Raw genomic sequence first — 17,808 nt, 5'->3', positions numbered from 1 at the left:
TGAGTTTCCGCGGCTGGGTAGGTAGCGAAGTTGGCTTATCGTCGTCACTAATAACATTCCTTGCATTGCGTATATTTGATCCACCATTGGCGGTGGTGGCAGTCGACTTGTGTCGTTCTCCTCCATCCGCGCGCCCGCGCAGCTCAACGGTCTGGGAGCGGGTCGGCAACAAAGCAAAACTGCGCCAAATACGATCATCAAACACATGTACAGAATGCCAGTAGACGGAAAGCAATTACAGGTAAATCAACTTTCGTCAATGAGCATCAATAAAATCACAGCAAATCTCTACAAGCAACTAAATCACATTTGTACCCTTCCGTCGTGAACTTACGACTTAATGAACACTACAACAGATCGATTTCTTACTCCTGTCGGCACGAAACTGGCCCAAACAAAACTTGCCCAAACTGAAACTTCTGCGCTCGATCTGGCTCGTACAAATCTCTGTCGGCAGCAGAACGATTCCTTGCATCGTTCCCAACAAGACTTCCAAATGAAAACAAATGTAAGAACTGGCGCGAACGGCGGCTGAAAACAGCCGACCCAATCTCTCTGCAAAAACCGCCGGGCAGCGTACGGGACCGTCGAAAAAACGACGGGGGCGGCGGCAGCCGCGCCTTGCCGCGACACCATGTCACACGGAGCGGCGGCAGCGTCCCCGCGTCGCGCGCGACCCCGACCGTCCGGAGAGCCGGCCGCCCTCGGACGAGCAGTCGTCCGTCTCGGCCGACTCCAGCGTGGAGAGAATGCTGAACAGCACACAGGACACCTGCCGACACGGAGGGAGCGCCATCAGAAGCGAGCTCCAAGTCCAGACTGAATATGACGAAAGGGAAACACGATATATGCACTTGTACTGTAACGCCACACGGAGATATTTGGAAGTGGGTGCCCGTTCTTCAAAAAATATGTTTTGACCGGTTTATTTTATCAGCTCAAGGATTTTTTTATCAACTACAAGAAATATTAGTTCAATTAGGACATAGGCAATAATGAACGCACGTGTCTACTAATGACATCGTAGAATGCCACGTGGCGTCCCCGCACCAACCTGATTCTCATTTCCATGAGTACGACAATATTGTCTCACCAGTACGATGATGATGAAGACGGTGTTGCCGTGCAGCTGAGTGGCAGGCGCCGCCTCCATCTGGCGCAGGGCGTCCTGCGCCGGCTGGAAGCGCGGACGCAGCTCCAGCGTGTGCCGCAGGTGCATCTCCGCCTCCTGGTAATTACCGTACTCCTGAAAAAAGGGACGCACGGGGAAGTGGAAGTGATGAACGGTTACGGCGTCGGTAAGAAATAGGTCACAATTCGCAATCATTCTTTATATACGTCCTTCGTCCACCCGTCCATTCGATCTATTTTTAATATCGATGAGCATCGATGAGTCAGACGCAGGCGTCGTCTATGTGGTGGTGTCTCTGTCGTGTCTCCGTAACAACATTGGATCAACGAGCGCCATAATTAACCAAAGATCTCGTTGCCATTCGGTCAACGTTTGTTAAATACACAATCCAGTTTAAATCCCGGTGTATATCCATGCCATCAAAACAGTATTGAATAACCAGCCACGGACATCCCGAATTATCTTTCATCGCTCCTACCCACTCTGCCCCCTTCCTTTAGCCTAACATTCTCGTCCCACGGTCCCAGTGTGGTTGCATCAGCTTGGCACGGTGACAGCCGACAGTTCGCGACTGACCCAGAGACTGAGCTGGCTTCGGTGGTTCGTAGTGACCTTGTACCTTGACCGTAGTGACCTGTAGTGACCTTGATATTGAAGCCGTTGCAATATATACTCGGCTTCGGTTCCATGCGCACTGCGCAGTTATTCTGATTATTATTCTTGCTGCTGAGTTGCTGACTCCTGTAACACTCAAGCTAACCGGTTTTCAGACGAGGCATGGGAGGGGAGGAGAGAGGAAGGGAGGAGAAAGAGGGAGATATACAGGGTGTCCCATAAGTTCGTTCTCACCTAAATTTTACGTTTTTAGGCTCTCTTGCTTAAAGGCACGCTGAAATTGGCTCGTTACTGAGCTTACGTGGTTGCCATGGCTGGTAGAAATATGCTCCACAGTAACTAATTTCTGTAGACAAAATAGTTTTTGCTAGAGAGCCCGTTTCCTACACAGACGGCTAACGCCGGAACTTAGAGGTCTCCAATACGGGTACGTCTCGGTATTTAGTCAGCACGTGACCATTCGCGACGATTGAGGGTGATTGAGGCCTACCAGTCTGTAGACAATGTCCATCGCTAACTGGACGTACAGTCAGCAAGTGACACCGATGATTTGTCGGGAGCCAATCACTGCAAGTTTATCCTCTTTTTTTTTGTCAGCTCTCAGGAGTGAGCCATGTGGCCAAAACTGTGTGGCGCCAAAGTGGCCATCAAAAAGGTCAAAGGGTTAGAAAGTTGGTAAGCAGACTTTTCAGGATGGATTACCAGCTGTCTAAAATTGTTCTTATGGGGTATATAACTCAAGGTGACTTAAGCTTTGCTTACCGGAGGGCTCAAAACAGTCAAAAACGTCTTAAAATGGCCAAACATGAGTTTCGTTATGCCTGAGGCTAAAAAACTAAAGGGCTGAGGACATCAACCAGGTCATCTGGACTAACTAGTCCACGTTCGAGATGAAGCACCCGTCCAAACCCGAAAACAACCCCATAAGGGCGAAGGAGGAGGCCTCCGTTTCGTCCCGTTATGTTCGTATGCGAAAGGCCAAGGTCACGGTATTGTGGGGTTATAGGCGTCCAGACGCTGACCAGGTTGCGATTGGTGTCCCAGAAACAGCTTTGGGAAGCATAATACCTTTTCAAGAAAATCTAGGAGGAGTTTCAGCCCTCAAGCTGAACTCGAAACGCGAGTATGAACACATTCATAGAGGAGAAAATGGCATCCGAGAGGTCGTAGGCCCATCTTCAGGCAAGACAATGCATCAGTGCACAGGTCAAGCAAAGCTTAAAAGCGGTGCAAGGAGACTGTGACAGGCGTTTGTGGCAAGACCACATGCCAAGCACCTGATCGGATCAAAATTTCATAAAAAATTGTTGGTTATGCTGAAATTTAGGCTCGTCGAAGCGTAGCGCTGTTCCAGCCTCGAGGAGTTCACGGCGCATGTCAAGTCAGTCTGGGTTAACTTTAAAGGTAGTGTGCCACCTTTGAAAGATTTCCCATTTTATTTTTCCTAGGATAAGAAGCTTCTGTTTTTACCTAATATCGCAAAAAAATCAAAAATGGGCCTGAAATAGTGCCTTTTTCGCCTAAAAGTTTATCGGTTTTTCGATATGTATAACAACTGTAGTGGGCTGGCCTGCAAACAGCATGTTTATTAATCCCACCCAGAAATGACAAACAAAGCCTCTGATTGGCCAGTTTTGGCTGACAGACGCAGAATATTTGTCAGCCATAGAATACTATGCTTTAGCACTTTTTCAATAATGACGCATACGTTACATTTGAAACTTAGGGCCGCTAAAATATTGTAATGGATCTTACATGTTAAATATAACATTTTTTGGAAGCCCGTACAGATTGTTTCTAGTTGGTTGGTGTTACAAAGTATTAAAAGAAATGATTATTCTCTAGTTAATTAAGAACAAAAGCTTTTAGCTACTAGAATTCGCCCGACAGTCTCCAGAATCCTGCGTACGGGGACACCGCAGTCTCGGTTTCTCATGTTATCGCAATGGGGAAAAGGTGAAATTTTAAATGAGTCAGTATCGTGTTAGGAAGTACGGATGCTTTCAAAACTAAATGCATTTCAATTCAAATCCCAGAATATCCTTTCGCGGAAATAGCCCTTCTCAGCCTGTCGGCCCATTCTCTAACGCTACAAGTCTGAACGGTGAGCGTCTCGTGCGTTGCTCACGTATCGCGATAAAAAGGACGGTGTCATATAATCAAATAAACTTTTCTTATGCATAGAGCATTTGAAACCTCACACCAAACGCCTCCTTTCCTTGTTTTCTACTGCTGCCTTTTTCACATACCTACCCAATGACCGTTCCCTCGACGTTCCTTATCGACTGCCTCACATTCAACGGCCATATCCCACCCAAGATTCATCCCACCTACGCTGAAAACCAATCGGAGGCACTTTCAATCGTCCCTTGAATAAAATTGCTACCTACACGTATTTAGAGGAGAACGAGGCCCAGAAAAGGCATGCATAAAACGATCGGTTTTGGCCCCCATGGAATAAGCCAGCAGGCCTAACATCATATTGATTGAAGAACATTTTCGAGGACATGATATCTATTAGATCTTATTTTGCAAAGGGATTGTAAACATAACGTTCGCGTATCGCAGCTCTGAATCTGCTGGTGTCAGTCCCATGCAGCAGCCACCAGACCACCGCCCCGCCGCCTACAGTTCGCTGATCTTACAGGCCGGCTGTCCCAGTGTCTCATCAAACGATCACAGCTGACAGCATTTATGAAATGCCAAACAAAAACAGACACGCAAAATTGTGGATCATGCCAGCTCTTTCAGTCATGCGCGTGGAGATATATCAGTAGTTTCCTATCACAGATCACACTGAACAGAGCAAAATCTGTAGACACTCAGCAATAAATAATGCATTATCAAGTACACCGTCACCGATCGATGCATCGTGGATTACACCGAATAATATATCAGTGCTTTAACGTTCCCCCAGGTGGGTGGGGGCGTTTTTGGCCACACCTGACAATTTTGTGCTTGCATAAATAAAACGACACGAAACTTAGTATAGCTTATGTATAATGCATCGATTCACATCATTTGTGAAAAAAATGTAACTCCATGTCACCTAAGGTCAGGTCAGGTCACCATGACGTAGACGTTTGAAACTCGAGCTATTGCATGAGAATCAGTACCAACTACCAACATCTTGAGTATCTTTAATTGTGATATCGGTGACCGAGGGTCAATAGGCGGCGGAACGGGGAGGGCACCGGGGCACCGTGCCCCCTTTGATTTTGGCATTTTAAGATTAGCCCTATGGGCGTTGCATGGGAAGAATGGGACCAAAAGTCGGCAATGCCACCTTAATTGAAGGTGTTCCGCCGCTACTGATGTTAATCACAATCTCAATGTAACGAATCGACTGACATGCAATATGGCATTTTCTGCGACTTTGACCTGAGGTCAAATTTATTAAGTTGACCTTGTTAGGTCAACAAGACGAGAGAAACGCAGTGCCGGTGAAATCAACGTAATAAAATGTTGGTATCAAAAGTTTTAAAAGATAAGACGATTTCCGAAGCACGCCGATTGTTCAGTTTTTGCCATTTGGAGGCTTAACCCTAGTTGACCTTAGCTCAAATGTGAGAACCTGCAAGATTTTCGAAAGAGCTATCGAATTCGCTTTTCCGCGGCGCTGTAGCTTCTTTGGTTCCCGAGTTATGAACCAATTTGTGAAGTTGTCAAAATCTATAGCCAAAATTCGTCATCATTTTACTTTTGGTGACCTCCAGTGACCTCAGCAATGACCTGATCGAAAATGACCTGTATGATTCTGAAGGAAAATAGCGAGCTATATATTGATTTTACTGCGTCTTTCCAGCTTTGTTACATTCCAAGATAACCTGGTGTGGCCGAATACGCCTCCCCTCCCCCCCCCCACCAAGTTGGCTGAGGGCCACCCGGGCGCGGGTTAATAACATGGCGCAACAGGTTTTGTTATCAACTTGTCCTTTTCACACATAGGCGACACCTAGATATCACAGCCAACGCCTATCACCAACCTGGTGGTGGGCTTTGGCCAGCGATCGCCGATCGGGGCCAACGTGGGCTCTTACTCGTCCACGATCAGCACGAATGATGAATTATAGCTGCTTTAGACCGCCACTTCAATCCAGCGTGTAATCCCCAGTCCACATCAGAACCACTAGTGAAACTCTACTGAGTGGGCCAACTGCACTGCATCTTTGACCTCCTTTGCAGCTCTGGCTTTTCAGAATTTGAACAGCCTTCTCTTCCCCACCCTTCTGTACTGATGAATGATGATCCTTTGAAAACCTGGAAAAAAAGACAGTACAGTGAGATGAAACTGTTTTGCTATGGGTCTGTTCCAGTCGCACTTCCTAACACATCTAAACTCCTCCAAGAGCAAGATAGAGGTTGGAGCAAGGCCCTCCTTGGCGTTTTAGGGGCGAAAGCTGCCACTGGAACAGGGAAGCAATCTTGGAGGAGTTAAGAGGTGTTAGGAAGTGTGACTGGAACAGGCCCTATGACAATGTCTGTGCATAGAACGAGCAGAGGGTAGAAGTGGTCAATTGGTGAGTGGAACAAATGCAAATGTCAGGAAAGCAGTCATATTTTGAGATAGACATGATGCAGATGTTGGCCAAGCTGACAAGGCAGATATAAGTACCAGCTTGTTACACTATAACTAATCATATTGTCATGTTTAACAGAGGGAATATAATGTAAAAAAAGCCTTAGCCATTTGAAAGTAGATAATATAAGTTCTATAGAAAAATGTTGATGCAAGTAATGTAGGATTTGTGGTTCCTAAAGGCTAGGTAAATGTATTCCCTGTTCAACAATTCTTCAGCATAGACATTGATGTCAATGTACATGCATCAACATACCTGTAGTGAAGTGATTCTGGGCTGCTTTCCTGAGCAGTTGATGGCCACGACTGGAATCTTAAAAACACAGCTAATTTTACCATTTTGTTAACTATGACTGAGGATCTTCTGTGCTGAAAAAGAGATAGACAATAGACATCAGCTGATAGACATTGTACAACTCATTTGTGAAACAAGATCAATTCCATTTAGGGGTAGGTCTTAAGATAATGATGACATGAATGAATTTCAGTTTTCACTTTTCACCAGTCCAGGTACCTATTGACAAAATGAAATAATATAGGAGGAATCAATGATAATGTTTCTGGTAGAAAATGCAGGCATTTTATAATTCAGTTGAAACTTGAAGCTTAAGATGGAGGATTTTTGGAAAATATTTGCCACAAATAACATTGGAATCTCAGAAACACAAATCAAATCTTATTTGATGTCAAAAACAAATCAAACTGTTACCATTGAACACCAAGCAGCATGCTGAGTAGTCATTGACTAAGACATATGCATGTTACACATGGCTACAGTACTTTGAAATAGCTTTTATAAAATGTATGCACTCATGTAATCTCAACATGTAAATATTTCAGCTTAAACTTGTTTTACACTAAACCTGCTAAGCCAAGTAAAATATAAATATGAGAAGCCCAAAACAAGTTATTGAGAACATAAACAAAGGTAATGTTACAACAAAACTGAGTCAAAACACTCAAAACTAAGTGTTTCAATGAACGCAGGATTGATGCGTGTCACAGAAGCAGCTGTCCACTGTAAAGCAGAGTGGGCACAGCATGGTGAACGCAGGAAGTGGTGCACAAAACTGAATTAAGAACTAAGAAGAGCGCCTGACTAACTGTGTCTGTATCCCTTTACATGTAGGACAGGTATTTACAAAATTTGAGCACAACCAGCCAAAATTTAACTGGGAAGGAGGCCATGCCCACTCGCACATGACAGGTGTGCAAAAAATATGCCTGTAATACCTTATGCCTAGGCCCTAGATACATAAAGATGAAAATGTGTTGTGTCTGTGTGGTTAGTAGCACGACGTGACATGACTATTATCAATACCTGACAGTACAATTATCATGATATTATCATTATTGCAATTGTAATAAAAATGGTAAATTAACTTTTTCTCACTTTATATAGCCAAAATACCTGATATTTTTATATCAAGTTTGCGTACTCCAAAATCGTAATTATTCTGCTTCCTCCAGTACCTAATAAGTTTGCGCAAGACTATTTAGCATCCATTAGATGTAGGGACGATCATGACCACTTGACTAAAAAATGGTTCACTTGGTTCTTACAAGCCTGTTAACTCACTACAAAAGGGGAGGGAGGCACTGCAAAACGGCGTGGAAATCGCCACGTCTGTCTCAAGATGTTTAATGCATCGGCACCAAAATATCGTCGTATTAGTATGCAGGGTCACCAAAGAAAAAGGCAACGTTATTTATCAAATATCAAAGCAAATTGGCAACATCTAGCACAACGAAACACATAATTCAACACCTAACGAGGCCGGCCGAGCCCCCGATACCACCATGGCGACCGCTCAAGTCCAACTGGCCAGCAACTGGCCAATCAGGGGGCTTGTTTGTCATTTCTGGGTGGGATTAAAAAACATGCCTGCAAACAGGCGTCGGCAATAATCGCGAATGCGGCGCACATGTGACAATAAGCAAAGGTCATTATAGAGTTACGACGTACGGGAATGAGTTATCAGCTGTCTAATCGTAGACAACACAATGTCGAGCCTTAAACTGTAAGCCTGTATTGGTATTGTTTCTTTTATTTGGCTGTCAAGCATTAATTTATGGTTTGAAATACTATTTTATGTAAAATAATTGATATGAAACAGCCGTCTCTAAAGTTATGATCCCATCTCACCACATGAAAGTGGCAGAAATGACAATGATCAGCTGACGCATTTTTCTTGGCCGAAGTCAGAGCGCGCGGCCCGACGCACCACCACCGCACCACAAAGTATGAGCAGAAGCCGCGCCCAAAGCCAGGGCCCCGGTAACGTGAGGTAGCCGAGTCGGGGCAGCGTGCGCTGACCCAAGCCGGGGCCGCGGCTTTGGGCGCGGTCTACCGCATCCCCGCGGGCAGCCCCGGGCTATCACATGACACCGGGAGGACGCGCGGCCCCGGCTTGGGTCAGCGCACGCTGCCCCGACTCGGCTACCTCACGTTACCGGGGCCCTGGCTTTGGGCGCGGTCTACAGCACCACCTAACAGGCGTGTTCAAAACCGCAGGAGATGATGATGAACGGGTTTATCGAAACTTGATTGGATGAGCCTATCGGTAATAGCGATTTCACTGTGTGCATTTATTGTTCATAGTGGTGTGAAATGTGGTTGGGGTACGACCGACAACCCGTCGGGGCGAATTTCGCACTGGGGTACTCAAAATTTGAAGAATTTAAGACGTTTCCATGAGTTTTGAAGGTATGGATAAGTTCTAAAAATCCGGTTCTCCTTATCTGGGCCATTAACTCCATATGGTCCAGGAAAGCTGGCACACTACCTTTAAGCCTGCTATGCAGCCAAACATGCCGGTTGGCATGCCGCAGCATGTGTTCATGTGTTTGCCTATTAAATGGGGAGCACATTGAGGGGTCATGAATATATCAAAACGCAATGTACTCTGTTTCACATGCAAATAAAATGTGAGAACGAACTTATGGGACACCCTGTATGTATAGGAACTAGGGAGAGCGAAAGGGGGATAGAGAGCGAGGGGAGGGGAGACAGAGACAGTCAGACGAGGGGAGAGAGGGGAGAAGAGAGAGAGAGAGAGAGAGAGAGAGAGAGAGAGAGAGAGAGAGAGAGAGAGAGAGAGAGAGAGAGAGAGAGAGAGAGAGAGAGAGAGAGAGAGAGAGAGAGAGAGAGAGAGAGAGAGAGAGAGGAGAGAGAGAGATTCGCTCTTTCCGGCCCACTGCTGACTCGCGAATCCCCACGAAAAGTGGGCAGACGGCCCTACGTCAACTCGTTCGGTTCTCGGTCGGGGCGGTGACGGCGACTAAAAATAGCCGGCGTCGCCAGCCGGGCGACGCGGTGGCCGGCGGCCCGAGAGCCACCCAGTACACGTGTCCTACGATTGCGCAACTGCTGAACGGTCAGTGCAAGTCACTGGTGTCACGTCACTTTTTCGTCCTCATGACCGCATAATGCATTAATTCCCGTAATAAACAGTTACTTTGTAGCGCAGTAGTATAATTGTGAAAAATGAATGAAAATATGCTGAAGTGCATATTTCAAAACTGCACGAAAAGAAGCTTCATTATTTTTATCACAGAACGTCACTAATTCATAAATGCGTAGGCTAATGAACAGCTTCCCTTGTTTAACGATGGGTGTTAAGGCTGAAACAGACTCTTTCCGCGTTCAGGAAATCGCATGCGAGAGCCTATTCAAATACATTGTAATTCTTCTCGCATCAATCGCTTGCGGGAGGTGCGTGCGATTGATGCGAGCGTGCTTCCATGTATTTGAATAGGCTCTCGAATGCGATTTCCTGACTGCGGAAAGAGCGGAAAGAGTCTGTTTCAGGCTTTACGGTGGTCGATTCGATACATGGTGCAATCATGTGTCGTTCTCACATTTCCTTCGATTCTTAGCTTCTCGATGGGAATAACGGTTTGGGGGATGTTATTCCAGCCCCACCACGTGCGGCTGCATCAACTAGTCGCCGTTAGCTCATGCATACGATGGATCGTATTTCGTCCTCACACCAAGCACAACGTGTAAACGAGCCTGGGCATAGCCAGGGGGACCACGAGAGAAGACGTAACAAGGCACGTTTGCTTGTGGTGTTGATTGTGAACGCCTACTCGGTGATGACATGGACGATGCTCCTCTGGTGCGATAGGTACTAATTTACCATTTATCACAATATCATCGGGAGCATTAAAAGTGTAGCTGGGACAGTAATAGGTAATGTGAGGGCGTCAGATACTTCGTCATGGGATGCAATTTGAGTAATTTTACGGGCACAATCTTCAGCAACGGAATACGATACAAGAACGAGATTGCACATCTTTCCGCCAGCCCTGGATGTTTTTCTCGTCTTTCTGCATGCGTGTTTGCGTTCATTCCCTCGTATACCAACCATAATGCCAATCAGCGCCATCTCCTTCAAACAATAAGGCTCGAAACAAACAGTCGCTCATTTATAGCGCCAACTCAGTCAGACGTGCTACATAGCGTACACGGCTAAAACGGAAGGCTGGAGCGTCACACCAGCAGGGCTAGTCTCATCAGCTATTCAATTTCAATATATCGTCTAGCATGCATGTAACATGGTTGCTGCATAAGCTTACCCTCATATTTTCCCCATCGTAAGGCGCTGCAGCCTCGCCTCACCGGTTTACCATGAGATTCTCTCCGGGGTCAAACACGAGATTCTCTCCGGGGTCAAACACTGCAGCTCCTTCTCGCCTGCACGCCTTTCGTACCTACCCGGTGTGAAGTGATGCAGTATCGCCTCAAACTCACCTCGCATAATATCTCCTCCCGTGTGCCATATTTACCTTCAGAATATTCCCCGGGGTCAAACGCTGCAGCCTTCTCGCCTGCACACGATCACCTCGTATTATCTCCCCAAGTGTGCAATGCTCACCTTCAGTATCTCCCCCAGGGTGAAGTGCTGCAGCTTCCCCTCACCTTCAGTATCTCCCCCAGGGTGAAGTGCTGCAGCCACCCCTCACCTTCAGTATCTCCCCCAGGGTGAAGTGCTGCAGCCACCCCTCACCTTCAGTATCTCCCCCACGGTGAAGTGCTACAGCCATCCCTCACCTTCAGTATCTCCCCCAGGGTGAAGTGCTGCAGCCACGCGTTCTGATCGGGAGGCTGCACCTCCAGCGATCGGCGCGTGAGGAAGATGGCGTCATCCAGGTACTGCAGGTTGAACAAGACCCGGGCCAAGTTCAACAGCACCTGTAAAAGGACAGGCCAGACAGAGGTGGTGAGACAGTCCATTGATAGTGACGTGACATTTTTATCGGAAGTGGAAAGCCGATAAAACCGCCACGATTTACAAAACATCCTGTTACGAATCTGCACGACCGTTAGCGATTATCACTCCTTCGTAAACTCGTAGACAGAAGAGTATTCTCGAGTCACAAAAATGCATTCTTAAAACTAGTAGCTACCCCACCGAGAATAGAACACGCGAATCAGCGCAACAACTGGCACTGTCCTTGAACACACTTGAGGCGATGCTTTGAGTACACAGAGCTATCGGTAACCAAATAACAACTAAGAACGTGATGCAGCAATACGCGACGAGCGTAATAGGTACAATGGTATTGGGAAACTATTCTCTTGTCACTTTACATCTGACTTTCTCGTTTTAGTTTAATCACGACAAATGCAAGCACAGTATACACGACATGCAGTATATTCTATACCTACACCCATATCACACATACATATCTTGACCACTTTATCTTTAACCTTCATCTTCATCACCCTCCCAACCAAACCATCAGGAGCATTACCGGCGCCAATGCCAATAACTGGTTTCCACGCCCCCGCCACCACCATACGCCGGCCTCTACCCCGTCCTTCCTCCTTCAGTTCCTTTTCTAGCCCGCCCCGGTGTAAGGTGACAGTACATTGTCCCCGCAGCGCTCACCTCAGCGTTATTTGGAGACACCGCGAGCGAGCGTCGGAAGCACTCGATGGCTTTGGACGCGTCACCTTTCACACGCCAAAAGTTGCCGATCTGGTTGTACAGCTGCAACGACTTGGGTTTCTGTCGAAATGAAGCACAGGCATTAATTTCGCAAACACAACACATTGCAAAATGTAAATGCATATTCATCGCTCTCAATCACAAAATGTTCGGTGACAGTCACACAGTAGTCTAAGTAGCCCAACAACATATTTGAGAGAGAAGTTTGTTTCTCTGAGAGCAAATTAAAGCCCAGCAGGAAAAGACTGCATCATTGTAAGACAGGGTGTGCATTTTTGCCGGCAAAAACTAGTTTTTGCCATTTGCCGGTTTAAACCGGTTTTAACCGGCATAAAGTGGCAAACACTGGCAAAAACTAAAACAGTCAAAACGCTATGCCTCTACATGCGTTTGAACAGGACACGTTTTAAGTAGGATTCAGTCAATACAATATGCTTTCAAACAGAAGTGGTATCTTGACCATTTTAGTGTTAAATAGTTCCGTGAGTCCTCTATAATTAACCAATAAGGCGCCTTTTTGGTGAGAGAAATGAGAAAGTGCGCCGACGGGCGGCGAGTATTGAAGAAGTGGGAAAGGGCATCTGCCACTGACTTGTGCACCGGACCCTACGAACCGGTTCCTAACAGTGTCAGTGCCAAATTTGTGCTTAGTCGACGTAGCCGTTCTCCCAATCTGGAAGCGTCACCCCGCACGTGCGCACGTGCAAAATGGACCCCGACCGACTATGCACGACACCCTACTAATCAGTCCCTAACGGTGTCCCAATTTGAGCGCAATCGACCCAGCCATTCTCGAGGTCTGGTCGGAAACGACTCCTGCATATGCTCATGTGCAGAAGCACACCAACAGCGATGCATGAAAGTGCACTTCCTGGTGGACATCTATTGACTACCGACAGACATTTTAAGCAGCGGTAAACTAGCGAGACAATGCTTACTGGGTCCCAATGACAGACATGACTTTGTACATTTCAACCGATTGCTTTTTAGGCAAGCAACGCAGTTTTGGCCACTTGAGTTTTTGCCAGTTTCTGCCAGTTTTTGCCACCATGGTTTCTGCCAGCCGGTTTAAACCGGTTAAAACCACTGGCAAAAACCAGTTTTTGCCACCCTCTGCCAACCCTGCTGTAAGATCATAGCCAATATAAACGGTAGGTATAGTACCATTATAAACGAACATGTGTTCATCACAGCTCACCTCTCGTTTGGAGCGCCGTAGCTTTTTCTCCAACACGTCCAGATCGATGGTATCGCTGGCTCTGTCTCCCCGACGCCGGAATACAAGGCCAGCATGCGGCTCGGGCACCAGCGCTGGGTGCCTTTGCCTGTTTGATACCCCCACCAGGTGGTCATAGTGTGTGAAGTTGACAGACTTGCCACAGTCCAGGGGTGGTTCCTGTTCATCGTCAGGCTCAGGTGCTGTCTCTGCAGTTTCGTCATCAGGCCTGAAACAAAGCAGTCAACAGGGTCCAAGCTTGTTTAGCATCCTAAGATGATCAATTTACTGTGCTTTAGCTTCATAAGGAGCTAGGTGGGTAGAAGGTGCCCTTGCTAAACTCTGTTCTCTATGCAACTATGCAATGCAATTGTTACACTCATTTGCTCATTTTATGTATTTTGCTGTTTGATTGCTGTTTAATTGCTACACCATATGCTTATTTTGATTATAAATTGGTGGAATTTGTCCTATATTTTATAGAAGTCCTTCTCAATGTTTAAAAAGTCCAACAACCCCTAATTCTCCAACCCCACTGAACAAATCTATGGAGCTTGTTTTCACGAGCCACCTTCAAGAACCTACCACTCAGTAGTCAGTAATCAGTATGGTGACTGAGCTGAAGGCAGAATATTGTCCATCTCACTGATCATGAGAGACACACATGACACAACTGTTATCACCTCAAACCTGCTTTAATCAATACCTACTGATACTTACACTGCACCTTGACTTGCAGCATGCCTGATTATATCATATGTTGTCCCATTACATTCATGGCTATTGACATCACTTGTACAGTATCTGACAGCTTCATGCTTGGTCCAGATACCATTTTTGATACTTGTACTCAAGAGAGCCTCAAAAACTGTGTCCTGCTTCGGCTCGTCTTGGCGCAGGCTCTTGGTGGCATTGGAGTCATCATTTGTAAGTTTGTCAATGTTGATCACCTTGTTCTCAAGTGAGTCAAGCCTCCAGTATATGCCTTTCGTTCCAACATGATCTGCTTGGAACATATTTGAGGACATAACAAAAAGTAGTAAAAATAAGAAATATGGCATATTTGAAGCCAGACCCATCTTCACTTTCTGAGACACCTGACGTTTAAACACAGGTGGTTTCAATTTATTATGCGATGGAAAATCATCGCATTCCAGATAACAAAAATTCGTTGCACAATAGGGTATCTTGTAATCATTAAAAAATGGTCTCATCTACTCCATCTAATCACACGGGCACCCCTTGTTGACAAAGTCATATCTCGTTTCGATACATAAACAGCGCATAACAACGCCACTATTGAAACAAGTTATCTGCTGCGCCATGTTTGTATATAAAAATCTCAAAGTTAGATTAAGCTATGGATATTTTTATGACTTCAAAACCAACAAATTGATTCATGGTGATATTAAAATAATCAAATTCGTGAAGAACATTCACGTGATTCACTTTGCCGACATGCAATAAGAAATATTGACCTGCAATTTTATGAACCTGTGAACGCCTATGTATTTCGAGAGTTAAAAGAAATATTTTAAGCTGTTTGTTTTACGATTTATCACCTTTTTTGAATAAGAACGTACGTTTAGTGTCTTTCATAATTTTTTTTTGAATATTTAAAATAAGTATAGCAAAAACTGATTGAAAATCTTATAATTATGACAAAATAACTTCTAATGGGAAGAAAACGGCGCACATGCGCCGTAGCAGTTATTGGAGAATCTGAGGAGAGTTGGTGCTGGTTGCGTGAATTTTGGAAGTTTTCTTGCGAATTTGAGAAGGATCATTGGGAGGATTTTACCGAATTAACTCAATTTCGGCACCCTCAGACGTTTGACAAGGTATGTTTTATGTAGGTGCCTCTGTCTCGTACCTACACAGTATCAATCAATGGATTATATTTTTGCTTTTTTAAGTCGATGCTGGTTCCCCATTTTCATTACTAAATGACAGATGCTGCATATCATTCATGCTGCATCAACATTCTAGTTAAAATATTCAGACGAATAGGTACCAGTGCAGTTTTTAAGCTTCATTTGTTCTTGACAATAATTGATCAAAAAGTAAAGGAATAAAGACAAGTTCAAGCTGTAGGTCCAATCGCAAAATAGTAGTTAAGCTATGATTGATTCATATATCAATATATTAATCTGAATGATTGATCTGTTCTCAAGTTATTATTGATTCATAGATATCAATATTAATCTGATTGGTTGATCTGTTGTTCTCAGTGAGTAGGACCTTGCTTGGGAGACAGCCCTGATGCTGTTGAGTGAGACGACGCGTCACGACGGTCTGAAAACAGGGCGCCTTGCGCGATTTGATCAAGGCTCTAGAAATTCACTCGCATAAACCATGTGACACCCAGAATCTAGAAGGCATTGAGAGCCGAGGGAGAGAAGTTCTTAATAGTCGCTGTTTCCATATGCCCTCAGGCACCCTGTTTTCACCAGCGTCTGTCTAGTGTCGACTTATTTGTATTTTCAGGTACTGCTGCCATGTCCCAATATTTGCCAATACAGACCAGCAATGGTCGCGTGGTGTATAGTGATATGCTTCATAATTTGGGTAGGTAGAGTTTCTTGGTAGGCTCAAGATCAAAGTGCAGTAGAAGGCTATTTAAAATATTACATGCAATCAAATTATTTAGTAATAAGAATACATGCATTTTGACAATTATGTATTTTGATTTTTGACAATCTAACAGAATTTGTTTCAATGCTCAAACTTTTGAAAGCTTTGAAAACTTGAGCAGATGCATAATATGCATGAAAATCCCCATACATGTCATTAACCACTCTTCAATCACCACATTAATCACTCTTTGAAAGTCAGTTAATAAAGAATCAATGATAACTGTCTTGATTCTTGGGCATTTCCCAGGCATTGCTAACTGATCAGTGATAAAAGAAACAGATCAGTGACAACTCTGCTGCATTCTGGTCATACAGATATGGTGGTATTTCAGTAGGCAGAACTATGGTCAAGCTTGCCCATTTTTGGGAATGCATTTTCATTCCCAAATTCAAGTTTGGGAACAAAAAACCCAAACATGGAAACGCCATGTAGGCTGTAGGCATTATTTCAAACAAGAAGAAAAACTATTAAATGACATCCAAAAAATATAAAATGATCATGAACCCCCTGATATTTATATCAATATTGCTGAGAAAGAGATTGATATTGTAAAGCCCAACATAGTTTCAAATCCTTCCCCTCTATTACTAAAGCCGTCCGCCGCCCGGGCCGCGTGCCCTGTCGTACTGCGCTGTGGGTAGCGCGTGGCTGGACGGACGGTCCGTGACAACCTATTGATCTGTGGCTGATCTATTAGAGTGTCCGTCCGAGAGCCGTACGACGGCTGACAGAGCCTGGGGGTCGCGAACTGGTGTGGTAACCGTTACGCCCACCTGGGACGCCCGAGTCGGTACGGCACTTGCGGTGTCGTAACCGGATCGGCGGGAACCAGCAGAACGCTGTTGGACCGGCGGTGAAAGTCGGAACCGAGCACTCGCCCACCAGTGGGGCGTCTGGTCGAGCAGGTCTACCCGCTAAGGCAGCCTGAGCACGAACCAGTGGCAGGGTCCGATCAATGACCGTGGTCCGACCAGGGTGTCAGCGCAATGGCCAGTCAGAGGCGTCTTTAAGGGCGCGGAAGCCCACCTCGGTCGACTGTGGCCGGTGCAACCTAGTCAGGTCGTTTGTGTGAATCTCCGTGTTCTTCCATCGCCTCAGAGTAGCCGCTCTTCTCCAAATGCCCGAGCCGTTTTCTATGTGTATTGGTCTTGCAGCGAACAGCAGAGTCGAAAAACGAATTGACAATGTCGCCGAAAACCGCGGTAACATGCTGGCCGTCCCTAGTACTACCAATATGCCCGCAGGCGCGGCGAGAGACAAGCTCAACGTATGAGTCACCGTCCGGCTGCCGGGAGAGCCCCTACCGCGACCTTTGTCCACAGTCATGACGTCACGACAATGGGCTCCTAAACGTACGGGCAGCGGCCGCCTCAGGGGTGCCGCCGTGACCTTTGCACGACACGTTCTATAGCGTATGGCACAGCGGTTACTAGGAAGGTTGAGGCCAGCGGCAGGCCGGTTTACAAATAACAAACAAACTTGACGCGCAATTGGCAACAGGTAACAGATTGATTAATAAAGCGGTGACAATATAAATGAAAATGACAACATGAAATGACAAATCGCATAGATGACAAATCGCATAGATGATCCCTACAGTACCCCCTCGCCAGACATGTCGCGGACAAAAGTGACATGGCGATATCTTACCGGAGGTCGTATGACGCGGCCG

At 45.7% G+C, this 17,808-nt stretch overlaps 1 protein-coding gene and 1 long non-coding RNA gene across 5 annotated transcripts; both read right to left on the bottom strand.

The window, feature by feature from the left end:
* Positions 1-56: 56 nt before the first annotated feature.
* LOC122375757 lies at positions 57-15,021 on the bottom strand. Of its 3 annotated transcripts, XM_043355252.1 has the most exons (7): positions 14,978-14,996; positions 14,220-14,722; positions 13,482-13,728; positions 12,224-12,343; positions 11,383-11,523; positions 1,094-1,246; positions 57-772 (listed from the first exon to the last, which is right to left on the bottom strand). In XM_043355252.1, exons 2-7 carry the CDS (start codon positions 14,711-14,713, stop codon positions 638-640), a joined length of 1,290 nt encoding a protein of 429 aa, XP_043211187.1. In that variant the 5' UTR covers positions 14,714-14,722; positions 14,978-14,996; the 3' UTR covers positions 57-637. The 3 variants fall into 3 exon arrangements, with proteins under 3 accessions (XP_043211187.1, XP_043211188.1, XP_043211189.1); XM_043355253.1 differs by having other exon boundaries at positions 14,220-15,021; XM_043355254.1 differs by lacking the exons at positions 11,383-11,523; positions 12,224-12,343; positions 13,482-13,728; positions 14,220-14,722; positions 14,978-14,996 and adding an exon at positions 11,207-11,343.
* Positions 5,040-8,141, bottom strand: LOC122375762. Of its 2 annotated transcripts, none has more exons than XR_006255451.1 (3): positions 8,095-8,141; positions 6,583-6,695; positions 5,040-6,007 (listed from the first exon to the last, which is right to left on the bottom strand). It is a non-coding gene; the product is annotated as an uncharacterized LOC122375762 (long non-coding RNA). The 2 variants fall into 2 exon arrangements; XR_006255452.1 differs by lacking the exon at positions 8,095-8,141 and adding an exon at positions 8,064-8,075.
* Positions 15,022-17,808: the final 2,787 nt, after the last annotated feature.

This window comes from Amphibalanus amphitrite, unplaced genomic scaffold, assembly GCF_019059575.1.
Source record: "Amphibalanus amphitrite isolate SeventyFive unplaced genomic scaffold, NRLGWU_Aamphi_draft 001912F_arrow, whole genome shotgun sequence".
Taxonomy (NCBI): domain Eukaryota; kingdom Metazoa; phylum Arthropoda; class Thecostraca; order Balanomorpha; family Balanidae; genus Amphibalanus; species Amphibalanus amphitrite.
This window is presented reverse-complemented; position numbering and strand designations above follow the sequence as displayed.

What these genes read in the sequence shown, in the direction of transcription:
- LOC122375757 (XM_043355253.1), bottom strand. Translation starts at nt 14,713, where the DNA reads ATGAGACCATTTTTTAATGATTACAAGATACCCTATTGTGCAACGAAT. An exon ending in CCCTGGGGGAGATACTGAAG is followed by an intron (nt 1,247 to 11,382) that starts GTGAGGGATGGC and finishes CCCTTTTTTCAG; the next exon opens with GAGTACGGTAATTACCAGGA. An exon ending in TCTTCATCATCATCGTACTG is followed by an intron (nt 773 to 1,093) that starts GTGAGACAATAT and finishes CCGTGTCGGCAG; the next exon opens with GTGTCCTGTGTGCTGTTCAG.